Raw genomic sequence first — 19,478 nt, 5'->3', positions numbered from 1 at the left:
CTGTTACGTTGCACTACATTATGTTGCATTTATTGTATTGTGTCATGTATCATATCGCTAGCTAACATTCCTACCGTTCCACGGTAGGCGTTCAGGAGAGATGGAGCCAGGTGATGTTGTCTCTTTATCCTCACACGGGGACAGAGAACTGTGAGGATGGTGGTCCAGCTCTGAGTCCTCCTGGGAAGAGTTATTGAAGTTTGTGTTGTTCATCAGTTCATTGAAGGGCTCTGATTGGAGCTCCTGGCTGTGTCTCTCAGGGCTGTTGTGAGTCAATGTAACCTCTGTTTTCATCTGGGACTCCTCCATCTCCTCTGGGTCAGTGTTCAACTCAGCTCGCTCTTTACTCGCCAACTCTGAGGAAACAAGAACACAAGCAAAAAGAACATCTAATGTCATACATAGACTTATGACAATGTAAAGAACATAACACTGAAAGAAGGAAAGGTATTCAGGAGACTGAAGAAGAAAAAGATGAAGAGCAACAACAAAAAGACAACTATACCTTGTACAGAGAGCTCCTTCCATCGGTCTTTGTTGTGTTGGATGACCTCTGCCAATGTGTGTCTGACCCGTTTCAGGTCGATGCCAGTCAGGCTATAGTCTGTAGTGAGCCCCTGGTCAACCCCCTGGCTGGATCCTCGGCCACTATGTTTCTGGACTGACTCCACCACCGTCACCGACCCACTACCCGTCAAACTGAGCAACAGAATAGAAACAGTCTATTCTGTCAAATATATGACACCGACTCCTTGTGAGGCTGTCCTAATATGGACATCAATTAAATAGAACAGAAAATACTGGAGTAAGACTTGGTTGCTTATTCCACAACTTCGATCGACCATAGAGACTGAAGATCGAGAAAGTGGTAAGCCTACTGATGCATGTTGATTCTGTCAGACATGTTAAACTGGGAAAACTGGGATTTCAAATCAATCAACCAAATGTATTTATAAAGCCCTTCTTACATCAGCTGATGTCACAAAGTGCTGTACAGAAACCCAGCCTAAAACCCCAAACAGCAAGCAATGCAGGTGAAGAAGCACGGTGGCTAGGAAAAACTCCCTAGAAAGGCCAGAACCTAGGAAGAAACCTAGAGAGGATCCAGGCTATGAGGGGGGCCAGTCCTCTTCTGGCTGTGCCGGGTGGAGATTATAACAGTACATAGCCAAGAAATTCAAATGTTCATAGATGACCAGCAGGGTCATAGTGTGTATAATATTAGGAATGTGTCCCACCTTGACCTGCGTACGCCAGTGTCATGTGACTTTAAGGTATCCTCTATTAGAGGGGTAATGATCTTCTCGGTCGTGTCCACCAACACAGAGAATGTGGGTTCCACTATGAAGTCAATGAACCCTGCGAGACAGACAAACATTTGAGAAGAAAATCAGGCATGACTCGCTCACACTGAAGATGATAGTTTTCAGAGAAAAAGGAGTAAAAAATGTGTGTGATGTAACAATAATTTATGAAGACAGACAGTGTAGATTCCCATGCTTTATCATATCAAGGGAAAAATATTAAATACTTTCTCAAATGTCCACATGGTGGCCCATTTGAGCTATGGCCTGTCGGAGAATAGAAACCCATCCTGAATGAAACCGCTCACAGTGAGGCCAATAACAGGGTGTGATGCTCACCTATTTGTGACTGTGCGATCATGGTAGCTTTACGATCACACAGAGGAGAGAATGGCAGCCCTAACTCAACCTCTTTATCGCCCTGTAAGAAATCAACAACACCAGCCTTGGTAACCATACCAATGTAGAATGGCAGGTTACTGTATACTGTAGCATTGTGTACTACAATACCCATAATGCTCTGTATAACATAACCAGTTCATCCGAGTGAAGATATCCCTGAAGCTATCAGAATTGTGTCCCATCTCCTTAACAATACAAGTTTAATTAGGATTGGATACATACAGAATACAGTGCTGAAACACTCAAGTTTCCCTCTTCCATGGTTTCTGTCAGTGACTACACACTGTAGTGGTGGGACTATGTTGGTACTGTACCTGTCTGAAGAACTCCTCCATCAGGGCCTGTGTCCAACGGTAGTGCAGCTTCCAGGCCTTGGCTGGGTGACTGATGTCAGCTGCATGCAGCATCAGAGATAGGGCTTTAGCCTTGTCTACTCTGTAGATACAACGGTACATCAGCTAACACACAAAATTATACACTGAGAAAGAGTGACGCACTCGCACACACAAACATATGTGATTGAAGGCACGTTCTAGGGCGCGTTCTCAGAGTATGCGCAGAGCAGCTGGCAGGCATATTCACTAATTTTCAACCTCTTCTTGTCCCTGTCTGTAATCCCCACATGTTTTAAGATGACCACAGTCATCCCTGTTCCTAAGAACTCTAAGGCTTCACACCGCAATGATTACTGCCCTCTAGCTCTCACATCTGTAATCATGAAGTGCTTTGAGAGGCTGGTTATGGCACTCATTAACTCCACCATCCCAGACACCCTAGACCCACTCCAATTTGCATACCGCCCCAACAGATCCATTGACGCAATCTCAATTGCTCTCCACATTGCCCTCACCCACCTAGATAAGAGGAATACCTATGTGAGAATGCTGTTTATTGACTACAGCTCAGTGTTCAACACCATTATCCCCTCCAAGCTCGTCACCAAGCTTAGGACTCTGGGTCTGAACGCCTCCCTCTGCAACTGGATCCTGGACAATCTGATGGGCCGACACCAGGTGGGGAGGGTAGTCAACATCACCTCCACCACGCTGAGCATTAACACAGGGGCGCCACAAGGGTGTGTGCTTAGTCCTCTCCTGTACTCCCTTTTCACCCACGAATAACTCCAAAACCATTATCAAGTTTGCTTTCGACACGACGTTGGTAGGCCTACAGGGAGGAGGTCAGTGACCTGACAGTGTTGTGCTGAAGCAACAACCTCTCCCTCAACATCACCAAAACCAAGGAGCTGATTGTGGACTACAGGAAACGGGGGGAAAAGCATGCTCCCATCCACATCAATGGGGCGGCAGTGGAGCATGTAGACAGCTTCAAGTTCCCAAGTGTGCAAATCACTAAAGACTTAAAATGGTCCAAACACACACGTGCAGTTGTGAAGAAGGCATGACAGTGCCTCTTCTCTCTCAGGAGGTTGAAAAGGTTTGGGAATGGGCCCTCAAATCCTGAAAAGGTTCTACAGCTGCACCATTGAGAGCATATTGACTGGCTGCATCACTGCTTGGTATGGCAACAGCACCGCCCATCAATCGCATGGCGCTACAGAGGGTTGTGCGGACAGCCTAGTACATTACTGGGCCGAGCTCTCTGCCATCCAGGACCTCTGTATCAGGCAGTGTGAAAAGCCCGGAAATTGTCGAAGACCCCAATCACCTTAGCCATTGACTATTTTCTCTGCAGCCACATGGCAAGAAGTACTGACACCAACAGGCTCTTGAACAGCTTCTATCCAATATAAGCAATACGACTGATAAATAGCAAACAAAATAGCTACATGGACTGAGTTTACCTTGTATCTATATTGAGCGTTGCACACTCACAGGGCCCTACACAAACTGTCACTCAAACACACGCACACACACAAACACTCGCTCCATAATTTACTCACTCACACATAATATGCACATACATTATACTGACACTACACACCCACTCACATGCAAGCTGATGCTAATCATTATCCTGTTGCCTAGTCACCTTACCCCTATATATATCTACCTCTATCACACCTGTATCCCTGCACATGGGCTCCCAAGTGGCCTAAGGAACAGTGGCCTAAGGAACTGCATCTCTGTGCTAGAGGTGTCACTACAGACACCCTGGTTTGATTCCAGGCTGTATCACAACCGACAGTGATTGGGAGTCCCATAGGGCGGTGCACAATTGTCCCAGTGTCGTCCGGGTTTGGCCGTCATTGTAAATAAGAATTTGTATTTAACTGACTTGCCTAGTTAAATAAAGGTTAAATACAAAAAACATGAACATACACTATGGTATAGAAACTGACTTTTTAAATATTTCCTGTACTGTTTATAGTATACTTACTTTGTATTTCTAATTCTTATTTCTTATGTTAGTTTTTTCTAGTATTACATTGTTCATGATTATTGCATTGTTGGGCTTTGAGTTTGCAAGAACGACATTTCACTGTACTTGTGCATGTGACATAAAAACTTGAAAGAAAGGCATGGTCCAGAGAGCCAGGGTTAAGGGTTCAGAGGTTAGGGGTCATAGGTCAGGGTCCAGAGACAGTCCACTCACCCCTCAGGCTGCTGCAGGGCGTTCCTCATGCTTTTGATCTGCTGGAAATGGCAGGACATGTCTGTACTCATCACCATCTCAATCACCAGGGTCCGCAGCTCTCTGACAAACACAGACACAGACAGGTTAGAGAGATGGCAGGACGTCTGTACTCATCACCATCTCAATCACCAGGGTCTGTAGCTCTCTGACAGACACAGACAAAGACAGGTTAGAGAGATGGCAGGACGTCTGTACTCATCACCATCTCAATCACCAGGGTCTGTAGCTCTCTGACAGGCACAGACACAGACAGGTTAGAGAGATGGCAGGATGTCTGTACTCATCACCATCTCAATCACCAGGTCTGCAGCTCTCTGACAAACACAGACACAGACAGGTTAGAGAGATGGCAGGACGTCTTTACTCATCACCATCTCAATCACCAGGGTCTGTAGCTCTCTGACAGACACAGACACAGACGGGTTAGAGAGATGGCAGGATGTCTGTACTCATCACCATCTCAATCACCAGGGTCTGTAGCTCTCTGACAGACACAGACAGGTTAGAGAGATGGCAGGACGTCTGTATTCATCACCATCTCAATCACCAGGGTCTGTAGCTCTCTGACAGACACAGACAGGTTAGAGAGATGGCAGGACGTCTGTACTCATCACCATCTCAATCACCAGGGTCCGCAGCTCTCTGACAAAAACAGACACAGACAGGTTAGAGAGATGGCAGGACGTCTGTACTCATCACCATCTCAATCACCAGGGTCTGTAGCTCTCTGACAAACACAGACACAGACAGGTTAGAGAGATGGCAGGACATGTCTGTACTCATCACCATCTCAATCACCAGGGTCCGCAGCTCTCTGGCAAACACAGACACAGACAGGTTAGAGAGATGGCAGGACGTCTGTACTCATCACCATCTCAATCACCAGGGTCTGTAGCTCTCTGACAAACACAGACAGGTTAGAGAGATGGCAGGACATGTCTGTACTCATCACCATCTCAATCACTAGGGTCTGTAGCTCTCTGACAAACACAGACAGGTTAGAGAGATGGCAGGACGTCTGTACTCATCACCATCTCAATCACCAGGGTCTATAGCTCTGTGACAGACACAGACAGGTTAGAGAGATGGCAGGACGTCTGTACTCATCACCATCTCAATCACCAGGGTCTGTAGCTCTCTGACAGACACAGACACAGACAGGTTAGAGAGATGGCAGGACGTCTGTACTCATCACCATCTCAATCACCAGGGTCCGCAGCTCTCTGGCAAACACAGACACAGACAGGTTAGAGAGATGGCAGGACGTCTGTACTCATCACCATCTCAATCACCAGGGTCTGTAGCTCTCTGACAGACACAGACACAGACAGGTTAGAGAGATGGCAGGACGTCTGTACTCATCACCATCTCAATCACCAGTGTCTGTAGCTCTCTGGCAAACACAGACACAGACAGGTTAGAGAGATGGCAGGATGTCTGTACTCATCACCATCTCAATCACCAGGGTCTGTAGCTCTCTGGCAAACACAGACACAGACAGGTTAGAGAGATGGCAGAACGTCTGTCCTCATCACCATCTCAATCACCAGGGTCTGTAGCTCTCTGACAGACAGACAGGTTAGAGAGATGGCAGGACGTCTGTCCTCATCACCATCTCAATCACCAGGGTCTGTAGCTCTCTGACAGACACAGACACGGACAGGTTAGAGAGATGGCAGGACGTCTGTAATCATCACCATCTCAATCACCAGGGTCTGTAGCTCTCTGCCAAACACAGACACAGACAGGTTAGAGATATGGCAGGATGTCTGTACTCATCACCATCTCAATCACCAGGGTCTGTAGCTCTCTGACAGACACAGACACAGACAGGTTAGAGAGATGGCAGGACGTCTGTACTGATCACCATCTCAATCACCAGGGTCTGTAGCTCTCTGCCAAACACAGACACAGACAGGTTAGAGATATGGCAGGATGTCTGTACTCATCACCATCTCAATCACCAGGGTCTGTAGCTCTCTGACAGACACAGACACAGACAGGTTAGAGAGATGGCAGGACGTCTGTACTGATCACCATCTCAATCAACAGGGTCCACACCTCTCTGAAAACACATCGATGGAACAGTAGTGGAGAGGGTAGTAAGTTTTAAGTTCCTCGGCATACACATCACAGTCAAACTGAATTGGTCCACCCACACAGACAGCATTGTGAAGAAGGCACAGCAGCGCCTCTTCAACCTCAGGAGGCTGAAGAAACTCGGCATGTCACCAAAAGCACTCACAAACTTCTACAGATGCACAATCGAGAGCATCCTGGCGGGCTGTATCACCGCCTGGTACGGCAACTGCTCCGCCCACAACCGTAAGGCTCTCTAGAGGGTAGTGAGGTCTGCACAACGCATCACCGGGGACAAACTACCTGCCCTCCAGGACACCTACACCACCCGATGTTACAGGAAGGCCATAAAGATCATCAAGGACAACAACCACCCGAGCCACTGCCTGTTCACCCCGCTATCATCCAGAAGGCGAGGTCAGTACAGGTGCATCAAAGCTGGGACCGAGTGACTGAAAAACAGCTTCGATCTCAAGGCCATCAGACAGTTAAACAGCCACCACTAACATTGAGTGGCTGCTGCCAACACACTGACTCAACTCCAGCCACTTTAATAATGGGAATTGATGGGAAATTATGTAAAATATATCACTAGCCACTTTAAACAATGCTACCTAATATAATGTTTACATACCCTACATTATTCATCTCATATGTATACGTATATACTGTACTCTATATCATCTACTGCATCTTTATGTAATACATGTATCACTAGCCACTTTAACTATGCCACTTTGTTTACATACTCATCTCATATGTACAGTGCCTTGCGAAAGTATTTGGCCCCCTTGAACTTTGCGACCTTTTGCCACATTTCAGGCTTCAAACATAAAGATATAAAAATGTATTTTTTTGTGAAGAATCAACAACAAGTGGGACACAATCATGAAGTGGAACGACATTTATTGGATATTTCAAACTTTCTTAACAAATCAAAAACTGAAAAATTGGGCGTGCAAAATTATTCAGCCCCCTTAAGTTAATACTTTGTAGCGCCACCTTTTGCTGCGATTACAGCTATAAGTCGCTTGGGGTATGACTCTATCAGTTTTGCACATCGAGAGACTGAAATTTTTTCCCATTCCTCCTTGCAAAACAGCTCGAGCTCAGTGAGGTTGGATGGAGAGCATTTGTGAACAGCAGTTGTCAGTTCTTTCCACAGATTCTCGATTGGATTCAGGTCTGGACTTTGACTTGGCCATTCTAACACCTGGATATGTTTATTTTTGAACCATTCCATTGTAGATTTTGCTTTATGTTTTGGATCATTGTCTTGTTGGAAGACAAATCTCCGTCCCAGTCTCAGGTCTTTTGCAGACTCCATCAGGTTTTCTTCCAGAATGGTCCTGTATTTGGCTCCATCCATCTTCCCATCAATTTTAACCATCTTCCCTGTCCTTGCTGAAGAAAAGCAGGCCCAAACCATGATGCTGCCACCACCATGTTTGACAGTGGGGATGGTGAGTTCAGGGTGATATGCTGTGTTGCTTTTACGCCAAACATAACGTTTTGCATTGTTGCCAAAAAGTTCAATTTTGGTTTCATCTGACCAAAGCACCTTCTTCCACATGTTTGGTGTGTCTCCCAGGTGGCTTGTGGCAAACTTTAAACAACACTTTTTATGGATATCTTTAAGAAATGGCTTTCTTCTTGCCACTCTTCCATAAAGGCCAGATTTGTGCAATATACGACTGATTGTTGTCCTATGGACAGAGTCTCCCACCTCAGCTGTAGATCTCTGCAGTTCATCCAGAGTGATCATGGGCCTCTTGGCTGCATCTCTGATCAGTATTCTCCTTGTATGAGCTGAAAGTTTAGAGGGACGCCAGGTCTTGGTAGATTTGCAGTGGTCTGATACTCCTTCCATTTCAATATTATCGCTTGCACAGTGCTCCTTGGGATGTTTAAAGCTTGGGAAATCTTTTTGTATCCAAATCCGGCTTTAAACTTCTACACAACAGTATCTCGGACCTGCCTGGTGTGTTCCTTGTTCTTCATGATGCTCTCTGCGCTTTTAATGGACCTCTGAGACTATCACAGTGCAGGTGCATTTATACGGAGACTTGATTACACACAGGTGGATTGTATTTATCATCATTAGTCATTTAGGTCAACATTGGATCATTCAGAGATCCTCACTGAACTTCTGGAGAGAGTTTGCTGCACTGAAAGTAAAGGGGCTGAATAATTTTGCACGCCCAATTTTTCAGTTTTTGATTTGTTAAAAAAGTTTGAAATATCCAATAAATGTCGTTCCACTTCATGATTGTGTCCCACTTGTTGTTGATTCTTCACAAAAAAATACAGTTTTATATCTTTATGTTTGAAGCCTGAAATGTGGCAAAAGGTCGCAAAGTTCAAGGGGGCCGAATACTTTCGCAAGGCACTGTATATACTGTACTCAATACCATCTACTGCATCTTGCCTATGCCGCTCTGTACCATCACTCATTCATATATCTTTATATACATATTCTTTATCCCCCTACACTTGTGTGTATAAGACAGTAGTTTTGTAATTGTTAGTTAGATTACTTGTTGGTTATTACTGCATTGCCGGAACTAGAAGCACAAGCATTTCGCTACACTCGCATTAACATCTGCTAACCATGTGTATGTGACAAATAAATTTGATTTGATTTTGATTTGATTTGGAAAACAGAGTCCGTTTCCACCTAGCCTCCACTCCAGCTGGTCTTGGATTCTCCAGGACAAGAACACAGTGTGATGTCTAGCACCACTTCCACTTCCAACAACATCAAGCATAACATTTCTTTACAGTACCTAATGATGGATGTGAGCCTGTGGGACTGATAGACTGAATGTGAAATGTGAAATAGTATATATAATAGTCTTGTGTTGACATTCAATTGTATTAGTCACATACGCCGAAAACAACAGGTGTAGACCTTAGTGAATGTTTACTTACAAGCCCCTAACCAACAACACAGTTTAAAAAATATGAATAAGAATAAGAAAAGGAACAAGAAATTAAAGAGTAGCAGTAAAATAACAATAGCGAGACTATATACAGGTGGTACCGGTACAGAGTCCATGTGCGGGGGCACCAGTTAGTCGAGATAATTGAGGTAATATGTACATGTAGGTTATTAAAGTGACTATGCATAGATAATAACAGAGAGTAGCAGCTGCGTGAAAGACATGGTGGGGGGGGGGCAATGCAAATAGTCTGGGTAGCCACTTGATTAGATGTTCAGGAGTCTTATGGCTTGGGGGTAAACGCTGTTTAGAAGCCTCTTGGACCTAGACTTGGCACTCCGGTACTGCTTGCCATGCGGTAGCAGAGAGAATAGTGTCTGACAATTTTTAGGGCCTTCCTCTGCCACTGCCTAGTATAGAGGCCCTGGATGGTAGGAAGCTTGGTCCCGGTGATGTACTGGGCCGTACGTAGTGCCTTGCAGTCTTGGAGGCCGAGCAGTTGCCATACCAGGCAGAGATGCAACAAGTCAGGATGCTCTCGATGGTGCAGCTTTTCAGTCTCCTGAGGGGGGAATAGGTTTTGTTGTTCCCTCTTCACGACTGTCTTGGTGTGCTTGGATCGTGTTTGTTTGTTGGTGATGTGGACACCAAGGAGCTGGAAGGTCTCAACCTGCTCCACTGCAACCCCATCGATGAGAATGGGGCGTGCTCGGTCCTCTTTTTCCTGCAGTCCACAATCTCCTTTGTCTTGATCACGTTGAGGGAGAGGTTGTTGTCGTGGCACCACACGGTCAGGTCTCTGATCTCCTCCCTATAGGCTGTCTCGTTGTTGTCGGTAATCAGGCCCATCACTGTTGCGTCATCGGCAAACGTAATGATGGTGTTGGAGTTGTGCCTGGCCCGTGCAGTCATAAGTGAACAGGGAGTACAGGAGGGGACTGAACACGCACCCCTGAGGGGCCCCTGTGGGGAGGATCAGCGTGGCGGCTGTGTTGCTACCTACCCTTACCAATTGGGGATGGCCCATCAGGAAGTCCAGGATCAAGTTGCAGAGGGAGGTGTTTAGTCCCAGGGTTCTTAGCTTATTGATGAGCTTTGAAGGCACTATGGTGTTGAACGCTGAGCTGTAGTCAATGAATAACATTCCCACATAGGTGTTCCTCTTGTCCAGGTGGGAAAGGGCAGTATGGAGTGCAATAGAGACGGCATTATCTGTGGGTCTGTTAGAGCGGTATGCAAATTGGAGTGGGGCTAGGGTTTCTGGGATAATGGTGTGGATGTGAGGCATCACCAGCCTTTCAAAGCACGTCATGGCTACAGACGCGAGTGCTACGGGTTGGTATTCATTTAGGCAGGTTACCTTAGCAGTATTGTGCACAGGGACTATGGTGGTCTGCTTAAAACATGTTGGTATTACAGACTCAGACAGGGAGAGGTTGAAAATGTCAATGAAGACACTTGCCAGTTGGTCAGCACATGCTTGCAGTACAAGTCCTGGTAATCCGTCTGGCCCTGCGGCCGTGTGAATGTTGACCTGTTTAAAGGTCTTACTCACATCGGCTGCGGAGAGTGATCACACAGTCGTCCGGAACAGCTGGTGCTCTCATCCATGTTTCAGTGTTATTTGCTTCGAAGCGAGCCTAGAAGTAGTTTATCTCGTCTGGTAGGCTCGTGTCACTGGGCAGCTCTCGGCTGTACTTCCCTTTGTAGTCTGAAATGGTTTGCAAGCCCTGACACATCCGACGAGCGTCGGAGCCGGTGTAGTACGATTCAATCTTAGTCCTGTATTGACACTTTGCCTGTTAGATTGTTCCTCCGGAGTGCATAGCAGGATTTCTTATAAGCTTCCGTGTTAGAGTCCCATTCCTTGAAAGTGGCAGCTCTAGCCTTTAGCTCTGTGCGGATGTTGCCTGTAATCCTGCTTCTCGTTGGGGTATGTACAGTGGGAAGTATTTGATACACTGCCGATTTTGCAGGTTTTACCACTTACAGAGAATGTAGAGGTCTGTAATTTTTATCATAGGTACATTTCAACTGCCTATTGTCCTGTAGCCCATCCCAGCCTTATCCCTGATGTCCTTACATGGCTCCCTGGTCTTGGCCATTGTAGAGAGGCTGGAGTCTGTTTGATTGAGTGTGTGGACAGGTGTCTTTTATACAGGTAACGAGTTCAAACAGGTGCAGTTAATACAGGTAATGAGTGGAGAACAGGAGGGCTTATTAAAGAAAAACTAACAGGTCTGTGAGAGCCGGAATTCTTACTGGTTGGTAGGTGATCAAATACTTATGTCATGCAATAAAATGCAAATTAATTACTTAAAAATCATACCATGTGATTTTCTGGATTTTTGTTTAAGATTCCGTCTCTCACAGTTGAAGTGTACCTATGATACAAATTACAGACCTCTACATGCTTTGTAAGTAGGAAAACCTGCAAAATTGGCAGTGTATCAAATACTTGTTCTCCCCACTGTACGTACGGTCACTGTGGGGACGACGTCATCGATGCACTTATTGATGAAGCCAATGACTGATGTGGTGTACTCCCCAATGCCATCGGAAGAATCCCGGAACATATTCCTGTCTGTGCTAGCAAAATAGACCTGTAGCTTAGCATCTGCTACATCTGACCATATTTTTATTGACCGAGTCACTGGTGCTTCCTGCTTTAATTTTTGCTTGTAAGCAGGTATCAGGAGAATATAATTATGGTCAGATTTGCCAAATGCAGGGCTAGGGAGAGCTTTGTAAATGTCTCCGTGTGTGGAGTACAGGTGGTCTAGAGTTTTTTTCTGCTCTGGTTGCACATTTAAATGCTGATAGAAATTTTGTAAAACGGATTTAAGTTTCCCTGCATTAAAGTCCCCGGCCACTAGGAGCGCCAACTCTTCCTGTTTGCTTATGCCAGAATACAGCTCATTGAGTGCGGTCTTAGTGCAAGCATCGGTCTGTGGTGGTATGTAGACAGCTATGGAAATTACAGATAAACTCTCTAGGTAGATAGTGTGGTCTACAGCTTATCATGAAATACTCTACCTCAGGTGAGCAAAACCTCAAGACTTCCTTAGATATCGTGCACCAGCTGTTGTTTACAAATATACTTAGTCCCCCCCCCCTCCCCCCTTGTCTTACCAGACATAGCTGTTCTATCCTGCCGATGCAGAGTATGTTGATAATGATGTCGTTCAGCCACGACTCCGTGAAGCATAAGATATAAAAGTTTTAATGTCCCGTCGGTAGTTTAATCTTCCGCGTTGGTCGTCAATTTTATTTTCCAATGATTGCATGTTAGCTTCTAGGGTGGAAGGGGATGGGGGTTTATTCAATCGCCTATGAATTCTTAAAAGGCAGCCCGACCGCCGTCCTCTTTTTCTCCGTCTTCTTAGGCCTGACATGCCACACCACATCACATTCGAATCCAAACCTAAAGTAAAGGCTAAGTATCTAGGTTATGTTACAGTACTAGCCCCTTCGTTCTTTGAAGTGGTGATCTCAATCTCTTAATTAAATGGATATTATAAAGCACTTTTGACCTTCTTAACTCACCGCCAGTCATCTTTTGACAGGTTGACCAGTATGTTCATCTCATCCTCTTGCATAAGTCTGTACGCAGCACTGACATGGTGGTTCTCCAGGACTGACCGGTCGTTGTACAGGATGGCCACCTCTGACCTGGAGAGAGGAAGAGAAGGGCAAAGAGAAGGTGTGGATCACCGTGTGATTAGTCATTGTGTTGCATGGCGGTTCCCAGGCGAGATTACTTTACCAGGTAGCCAACCTGTATGGCAACAGTAACTAGCAGGCAAAACTGGTTGAAATTATTTAATTTCAACCAGTTTAGAAATTACAGCAGCGATTATGATACGATAGCGAAGGTAGATATTTGAGATGGGGTGGCAGGTAGCCTAGCGAAAGGTTGCTTGTTTGAATCCCAGAGCCAACAAGGTGCAAATTCTGTTGATGTGCCCTTGAGCAAGGCACTTTACCCTAATTGCTCCTGTAGGTCACTCTGGATGACTAAAATGTAAATGTGATGGTAGCGAAATGAGAATTCCAGATTTTCCTAATGCAGAACAGGGCCACATCAGAAAGTAGTTGTTCTGAGACAAATAATATTTTATTTATTTATTTATTGTATTAAAAGTAAAATCAGAAAAACTAAATGACAGTTACTAGTACATTACTCCAGTGCTAGGGCAGTTTGTAGTACTTTACTCCAGTGCTAGGGCAGTTTGTAGTACTTTACTCCAGGTCTAGGGTAGTTTGTAGTACTTTACTCCAGTGCTAGGACAGTTAGTAGTACTTTACTCCAGTGCTAGGGCGGTTTGTAGTACTTTACTCCAGTGCTAGGGTAGTTTGTAGTACTTTACTCCAGGTCTAGGGTAGTTTGTAGTACTTTACTCCAGTGCTAGGACAGTTAGTAGTACTTTACTCCAGTGCTAGGGCGGTTTGTAGTACTTTACTCCAGTGCTAGGGTAGTTTGTAGTACTTTACTCCAGGTCTAGGGTAGTTTGTAGTACTTTACTCCAGTGCTAGGACAGTTAGTAGTACTTTACTCCAGTGCTAGGGCGGTTTGTAGTACTTTACTCCAGTGCTAGGGAAGTTTGTAGTACTTTACTCCAGGTCTAGGGTAGTTTGTAGTACTTTACTCCAGTGCTAGGACAGTTAGTAGTACTTTACTCCAGTGCTAGGGCGGTTTGGAGTACTTTACTCCAGTGCTAGGGCGGTTTGTAGTACTTTACTCCAGGTCTAGGGTAGTTTGTAGAACTTTACTCCAGTGCTAGGACAGTTAGTAGTACTTTACTCCAGTGCTAGGGCAGTTTGTATTACTTTACTCCAGTGCTAGGACAGTTAGTAGTACTTTACTCCAGTGCTAGGGCCGTTTGTAGTACGTTACTCCAGTGCTAGGGCGGTTTGTAGTACTTTACTCCAGGTCTAGGGTAGTTTGTAGTACTTTACTCCAGTGCTAGGGCGGTTTGTAGTATGTTACTCCAGTGCTAGGGCAGTTTGAAGTACTTTACTCCAGTGCTAGGACAGTTAGTAGTACTTTACTCCAGTGCTAGGGCGGTTTGTAGTACTTTACTCCAGTGCTAGGGTGGTTTGTAGTACGTTACTCCAGTGCTAGGGCAGTTTGTAGTACTTTACTCCAGTGCTAGGACAGTTAGTAGTACTTTACTCCAGTGCTAGGACAGTTAGTAGTACTTTATTCCAGTGCTAGGACAATTAGTAGTACTTTATTCCAGTGCTAGGACAGTTAGTAGTACTTTATTCCAGTGCTAGGACAGTTAGTCGTACTTTATTCCAGTGCTAGGACAGTTAGTAGTACTTTATTCCAGTGCTAGGACAGTTAGTAGTACTTTATTCCAGTGCTAGGACAGTTTGGAGATGGGAAAGTTTACTAAATACCTTCATTGTCCATTTCACAACAACCCCTCATTTCTAAAATACGAGTAGCCTTTCTGATCAATTTTTATTAGACTAGAGAGTCATGCAGAGGTAATGAAGGGTTTAAACTAAAGGACTCCTCTCTCTCTCTGCTATCCCTTATCACTGAGGTCAGTGCTGCAATTTTGAGTATTCTCATTGTGCACTTCATTTTAATGGGTTCTTTAAATGGGTGCCTTCACTTAAATGGGCTCTTTATATGGCCATGTTCCCGTAAGGCTCCATTGGCTTTCATTAGTCAGGGTCAGACTGACTGCACTGTCTGTCTGTCTGTCTTTTGAGGAGGCAAAAGCTGTACAATACAAGGACATCTTCAGTTTAACATTAGTATTGGTAGTATGAAATAAATGAAAATGGAAATAAATAATATGTCCATTAGGTACAGTAGCTAAGTGTTCAGGAATTCAGGAATAAATGCCTACTGAAAGAAGCAGAAGTTTGCACCATTCGTAGGAAACTTCAGGAAGAATACTGACACACACCTGGTCTGAATGTGAAAGTTGTTGGTTGTCCCAGTGTGTTCAAAGTCATGGATAGCTGCAGCAAACACCATGGCTAGGATGTCCAGTTCAGTGAGCCAGTGCTAGAGAGACAGAGAGTAAATGTAACAAGAAACACAATTGGAATCCTCTGTCCTTTGATCTGAATTCATTGCATCCCTATTGCACCAACCTGCATGTGTGTGTGAGTGTGCATGTGAGACTCACCATGATGCCAGTGTGGAGCATCAGATAGTGTGCTGTCTGTGTGACGTCAGCAGCGTGGATCAGGTTATGGTAGGGGTTTCTGTGTTTGCTGTAGCCCAACTCTAGAGCCTCTACAAAGGACACCAGAGATGACACTGGTATCTGGGGAAAAACAGGGAGGTTAGGACATCAGAGATGACAGTGGTATCTCAAATCAAATCGTATTAGTCATATGCGCCGAATACAACCTTACATTGAAATGCTTACTTACGAGCCCCTAACCAGCAATGCAGTTTTAAAAAATACTTATAAGTATAAGAAATAAAGGTAACAAGTAATTAAAGAGCAGCAGTAAAATAACAATAATGAGACTATATACGGGGGGTACTGGTACAGAGTCAATGTGCGGGGGCACAGGTTATTTGAGGTAATATGTACATGTAGGTAGAGTTATTAAAGTGACTATGCATAGATGATAACAACAGAGAGTAGCAGCAGTGTAAAAGAGGGGGGGCAATGCAAATAGTCTGGGTAGCCACTTGATTAGGTGTTCAGGAGTCTTATGGCTTGGGAGTAGAAGCTGTTTAGAAGCCTCTTGGAACTAGTCTTGGCACTCTTTTTTTAAAATTTCACCTTTATTTAACCAGGTAGGCTAGTTGAGAACAAGTTCTCATTTACAACTGCGACCTGGCCAAGATAAAGTAAAGCAGTGCGACACAAACAACACAGAGTTACACATGGAATAAACAAACATACCGTCAATAATACAATAGAGAAAGTCTATATATAGTGTGTGCAAATGAGGTAGGATAAGGGAGGTAAGGCAATAAATAGGCCATTGTGGCAAAATTATTACAGTATGGCAAATTAAACACTGGGGTGATAGATGTGCAGAAGATGTGTGCAAAGTAGCGATATTGGGGTGCAAAGGAGCAAAAAAAATATTAAAAAATAACAATATGGTGATGAGGTAGTTGGATGGGCTATTTACAGATTGGCTATGTACAGGTGCAGTGATCTGTGAGCTGCTGTGACTGATGGTGCTTAAAGCTAGTGAGGGAGATATGAGTCTCCAGCTTCAGTGGTTTTTGCAGTTCGTTCCAGTCATTTGCAGCAGAGAACTGGAAGGAAAGGCAGTTGAAGGAGGAATTGGCTTTGTGGGTGACCAGTGAAATATACCTGCTGAAGCGTGTTCTGCGGGTGGGTGCTGCTATGGTGACCAGTGAGCTGAGATAAGGCGGGGCTTTACCTAGCAACAACGAGAGCTTGCCGTGCCGTAGCAGAGAGAACAGTCTGAACAGAGAACACTAGTGTGGCTGGAGTCTTTGACAATTTTTAGGGCCTTCCTCTGACACTGCCTGTTATATAGAGGTCCGAGATGGCAGGAAGCTTGGATCCAGTTGCAGATGGAGGTGTTTAGTCCCAGGGTTCTTAGCTTATTGATGAGCTTTGAGGGCACTATGGTGTTGAACGCTGAGCTGTAGTCAATGAATAGCATTCTCACATAGGTGTTCCTTTTGTCCAGGTGGGAAAGGGCAGTGTAGAGTGCAATAGAGAATGCATCACCTGTGGATCTGTTGGCGTGGTGTGCAAATTGTGAAATGCTCTCACACACACAAAATTATTTTCTCATTTTGAAGTGTAGGGAATTACATCCCCAGAGTTGACTTCATTAGAGAAAAGATAACTACCGCGAGATATTACATCTGGCACATTGTTTATTGTCCAAATTGTCATGTGTGCCAGAGTTATCATTTCTCCAATGAAGTTGGAGAGACCGAGAGAGACACGTGTGGGGGGCTTCATGTGTACTGTAGCTTATGTGTAAGCTTAACTCCTTTTGTTTAATCAGACTAAGAGCAGAGTAGGGCCCAGAACACCGCTCTTCCTAAATCAAAATATGAGCATCATGCGTCACACACGTTCACATTCACAATGAAAGAGCTGAGCTCCTCCGGATATTTGAGTTTCCATTTAAAGCCTAGCTGTCACATTGATTCTAGGAACAGTATGGCTGTGAATGACAAAACCCACACGTGACAAGGCCAGGGCCTTCTGACTGACTGTTGAGCAATAGCATGGAAGAATAACAAGTGATTGGATTTATATAGCACTTGTCTACCAACTGAGGTACTCAAAGCGCTTTACATAGTAGTCGGAAACACCTCATCCACCACCAATGTGTGGCACCAACCATTGGTGATGCATGGCGACCATTTTTATGCCAGAACACTAATCACACATCATCTAGAGTGTGGTATATGCCAATTAGGAAGGAGGGGGATGATTAGGGGCCATGTTGGGAATTTAGCCATGACACCAGGGTTAATAGCCCTACCCTTGGGATTTTTAATGACCACACAAAGTCAGGACACCCGTTTAACGTCCCACCCGAATGATCGCACCCTACGCAGGGCAATGTCCCCTTCACTGCCATGGGACATTGGGACCTCCTGGCCCTCCAACACCACTTACAGCAGCATCTGGTCTCCCATCCAAGGACCTGCCAGGACTAACCCTGCTCAGCTTCAGAGGCAAGCCAGCAGTGTTATGCAGCTGGCTCGTATACACAATCTTGGCAATTTGGTAGTACTTCAGCAGTTTTCCTCCTGTTATGTCAGTCACTGACAGTCAATCAATTAGCCCATGTCAGCTAACATTTTATAGATTGCTAGGTAAGTTAGTCTAGCCATGTCACGCCTACTCCCATTCCGGCGCTCAACGTCGCCAGTCTACTAACCACCAGTCCTGGCAATCATCATTACTCACACCTGCTCCCCATCATTACGACACCTGGACCTCATCATCATCTTGATTACTCTCCCTTTCTTTAGCCCTCAGTAGCCTCAGTCATTAGGCAGTGTAGGTTTTGTTCACATTCTGTACGCCTCTACTTTTTTATTTATCTTTAAGATTCTTATTATTAAACTCACCTTCTGGACATGCTTCCTGACTCCCAGCATATACATTACAAGTCAGCTATCTGAACACTGTACAGTAGTAATCATGTCGACTTAGAATCAAATCAAATTTTATTGGTCACATACACGTGTTTAGCAGATGTTATTGCGAGTGTAGCGAAATGCTTGTGTTTCTAGCTCCAACAGTGCAGTAATATGTAACAATTTCACAACAATACACACAAATCTAAAGTAAAGGAATGGAATTAAGAATATATAAATATTTGGACGAGCAATGTCAGAGAGGCATAGACTAAGATACAGTAGGATAGAATATAGTATAAACATGAGATGAGTAATGCAAAATATGTAAACATTATTAAAGTGACCAGTGTTTCATTATTAAAGTGGCCAGTGATTTCAAAGGCGATGTATAAAGGGCAGCAGCCTCTATTGTGCTAGTGATGGCTATTTAACAATCTGATGGCCTTGAGATAGAAGCTGTTTTTCAGTCTCTCTGTCCCAGCTTTGATGAACCTGTACTGACCTCGCCTTCTGCATGATAGCGGGTTGAACAGGCAATGGCTCGGGTAGTTGGTGTCCTGGAGGGCAGGTAGTTTGCCCCCGGTGATGCGTTGGGCAGACCGCATCACACTCTGGAGAGCCCTGTGGTTGCTAGCGGTGCAGTTGCCGTATCAGGCGGTGATACAGCCCAGGGTTTTAGGCGCCAAGCCAAATTCCTTCAGCCTCCTGAGGTTGAAGAGGCGCAGTTGCGCCTTCACCACACTGTCTTTGTGGGTGGGCCATTTCAGTTTGTCAGTGATGTGTACACAGAGGAACTTGAAGCTTTCCACCTTCTTAACTGTATTCCCGTAGTGAATAGGGGGGTGTTCCCTCTGCTGTTTCCTGAAGTCCACGATCAGCTCCTTTGTTTTGTTGACATTGAGTAAGAGGTTATTTTCCTGGCACCACACTCCCAGGGCCCTCACCACCTCCCTATAGGCTGTCTTGTCATTGTTGGTAATCAGGCCTATTACTGTTGTCGTCTGCAAACGTGATGATTGAGTTGACCGGGCACACAGGGCACATGCCTAGGGGCTCTGACCCCCAGGGGGCACCATT

The 19,478-nt window shown here is 45.0% G+C and overlaps 1 protein-coding gene across 1 annotated transcript in view; it reads right to left on the bottom strand.

The window, feature by feature from the left end:
* LOC135519259 (dual specificity calcium/calmodulin-dependent 3',5'-cyclic nucleotide phosphodiesterase 1A-like) overlaps positions 1–19,478 on the bottom strand; it is a 62,526-nt gene that overhangs the window by 558 nt on the left and 42,490 nt on the right. The window contains exons 7-15 of the mRNA XM_064944394.1: positions 15,478–15,618; positions 15,253–15,353; positions 12,872–12,997; positions 4,263–4,364; positions 2,021–2,141; positions 1,644–1,725; positions 1,239–1,359; positions 506–699; positions 75–356 (exon numbers count right to left, since the gene is read on the bottom strand). Coding sequence (XP_064800466.1) covers positions 75–356; positions 506–699; positions 1,239–1,359; positions 1,644–1,725; positions 2,021–2,141; positions 4,263–4,364; positions 12,872–12,997; positions 15,253–15,353; positions 15,478–15,618 — 1,270 coding nt within the window. The remainder of the gene's footprint in view (positions 1–74; positions 357–505; positions 700–1,238; positions 1,360–1,643; positions 1,726–2,020; positions 2,142–4,262; positions 4,365–12,871; positions 12,998–15,252; positions 15,354–15,477; positions 15,619–19,478) is intronic.

Source organism: Oncorhynchus masou, chromosome 29 (assembly GCF_036934945.1).
Source record: "Oncorhynchus masou masou isolate Uvic2021 chromosome 29, UVic_Omas_1.1, whole genome shotgun sequence".
Classification (NCBI taxonomy): domain Eukaryota; kingdom Metazoa; phylum Chordata; class Actinopteri; order Salmoniformes; family Salmonidae; genus Oncorhynchus; species Oncorhynchus masou.
The sequence above is the reverse complement of the archived record's forward strand: the minus strand, read 5'-3'. Positions and strand labels throughout refer to the sequence as shown.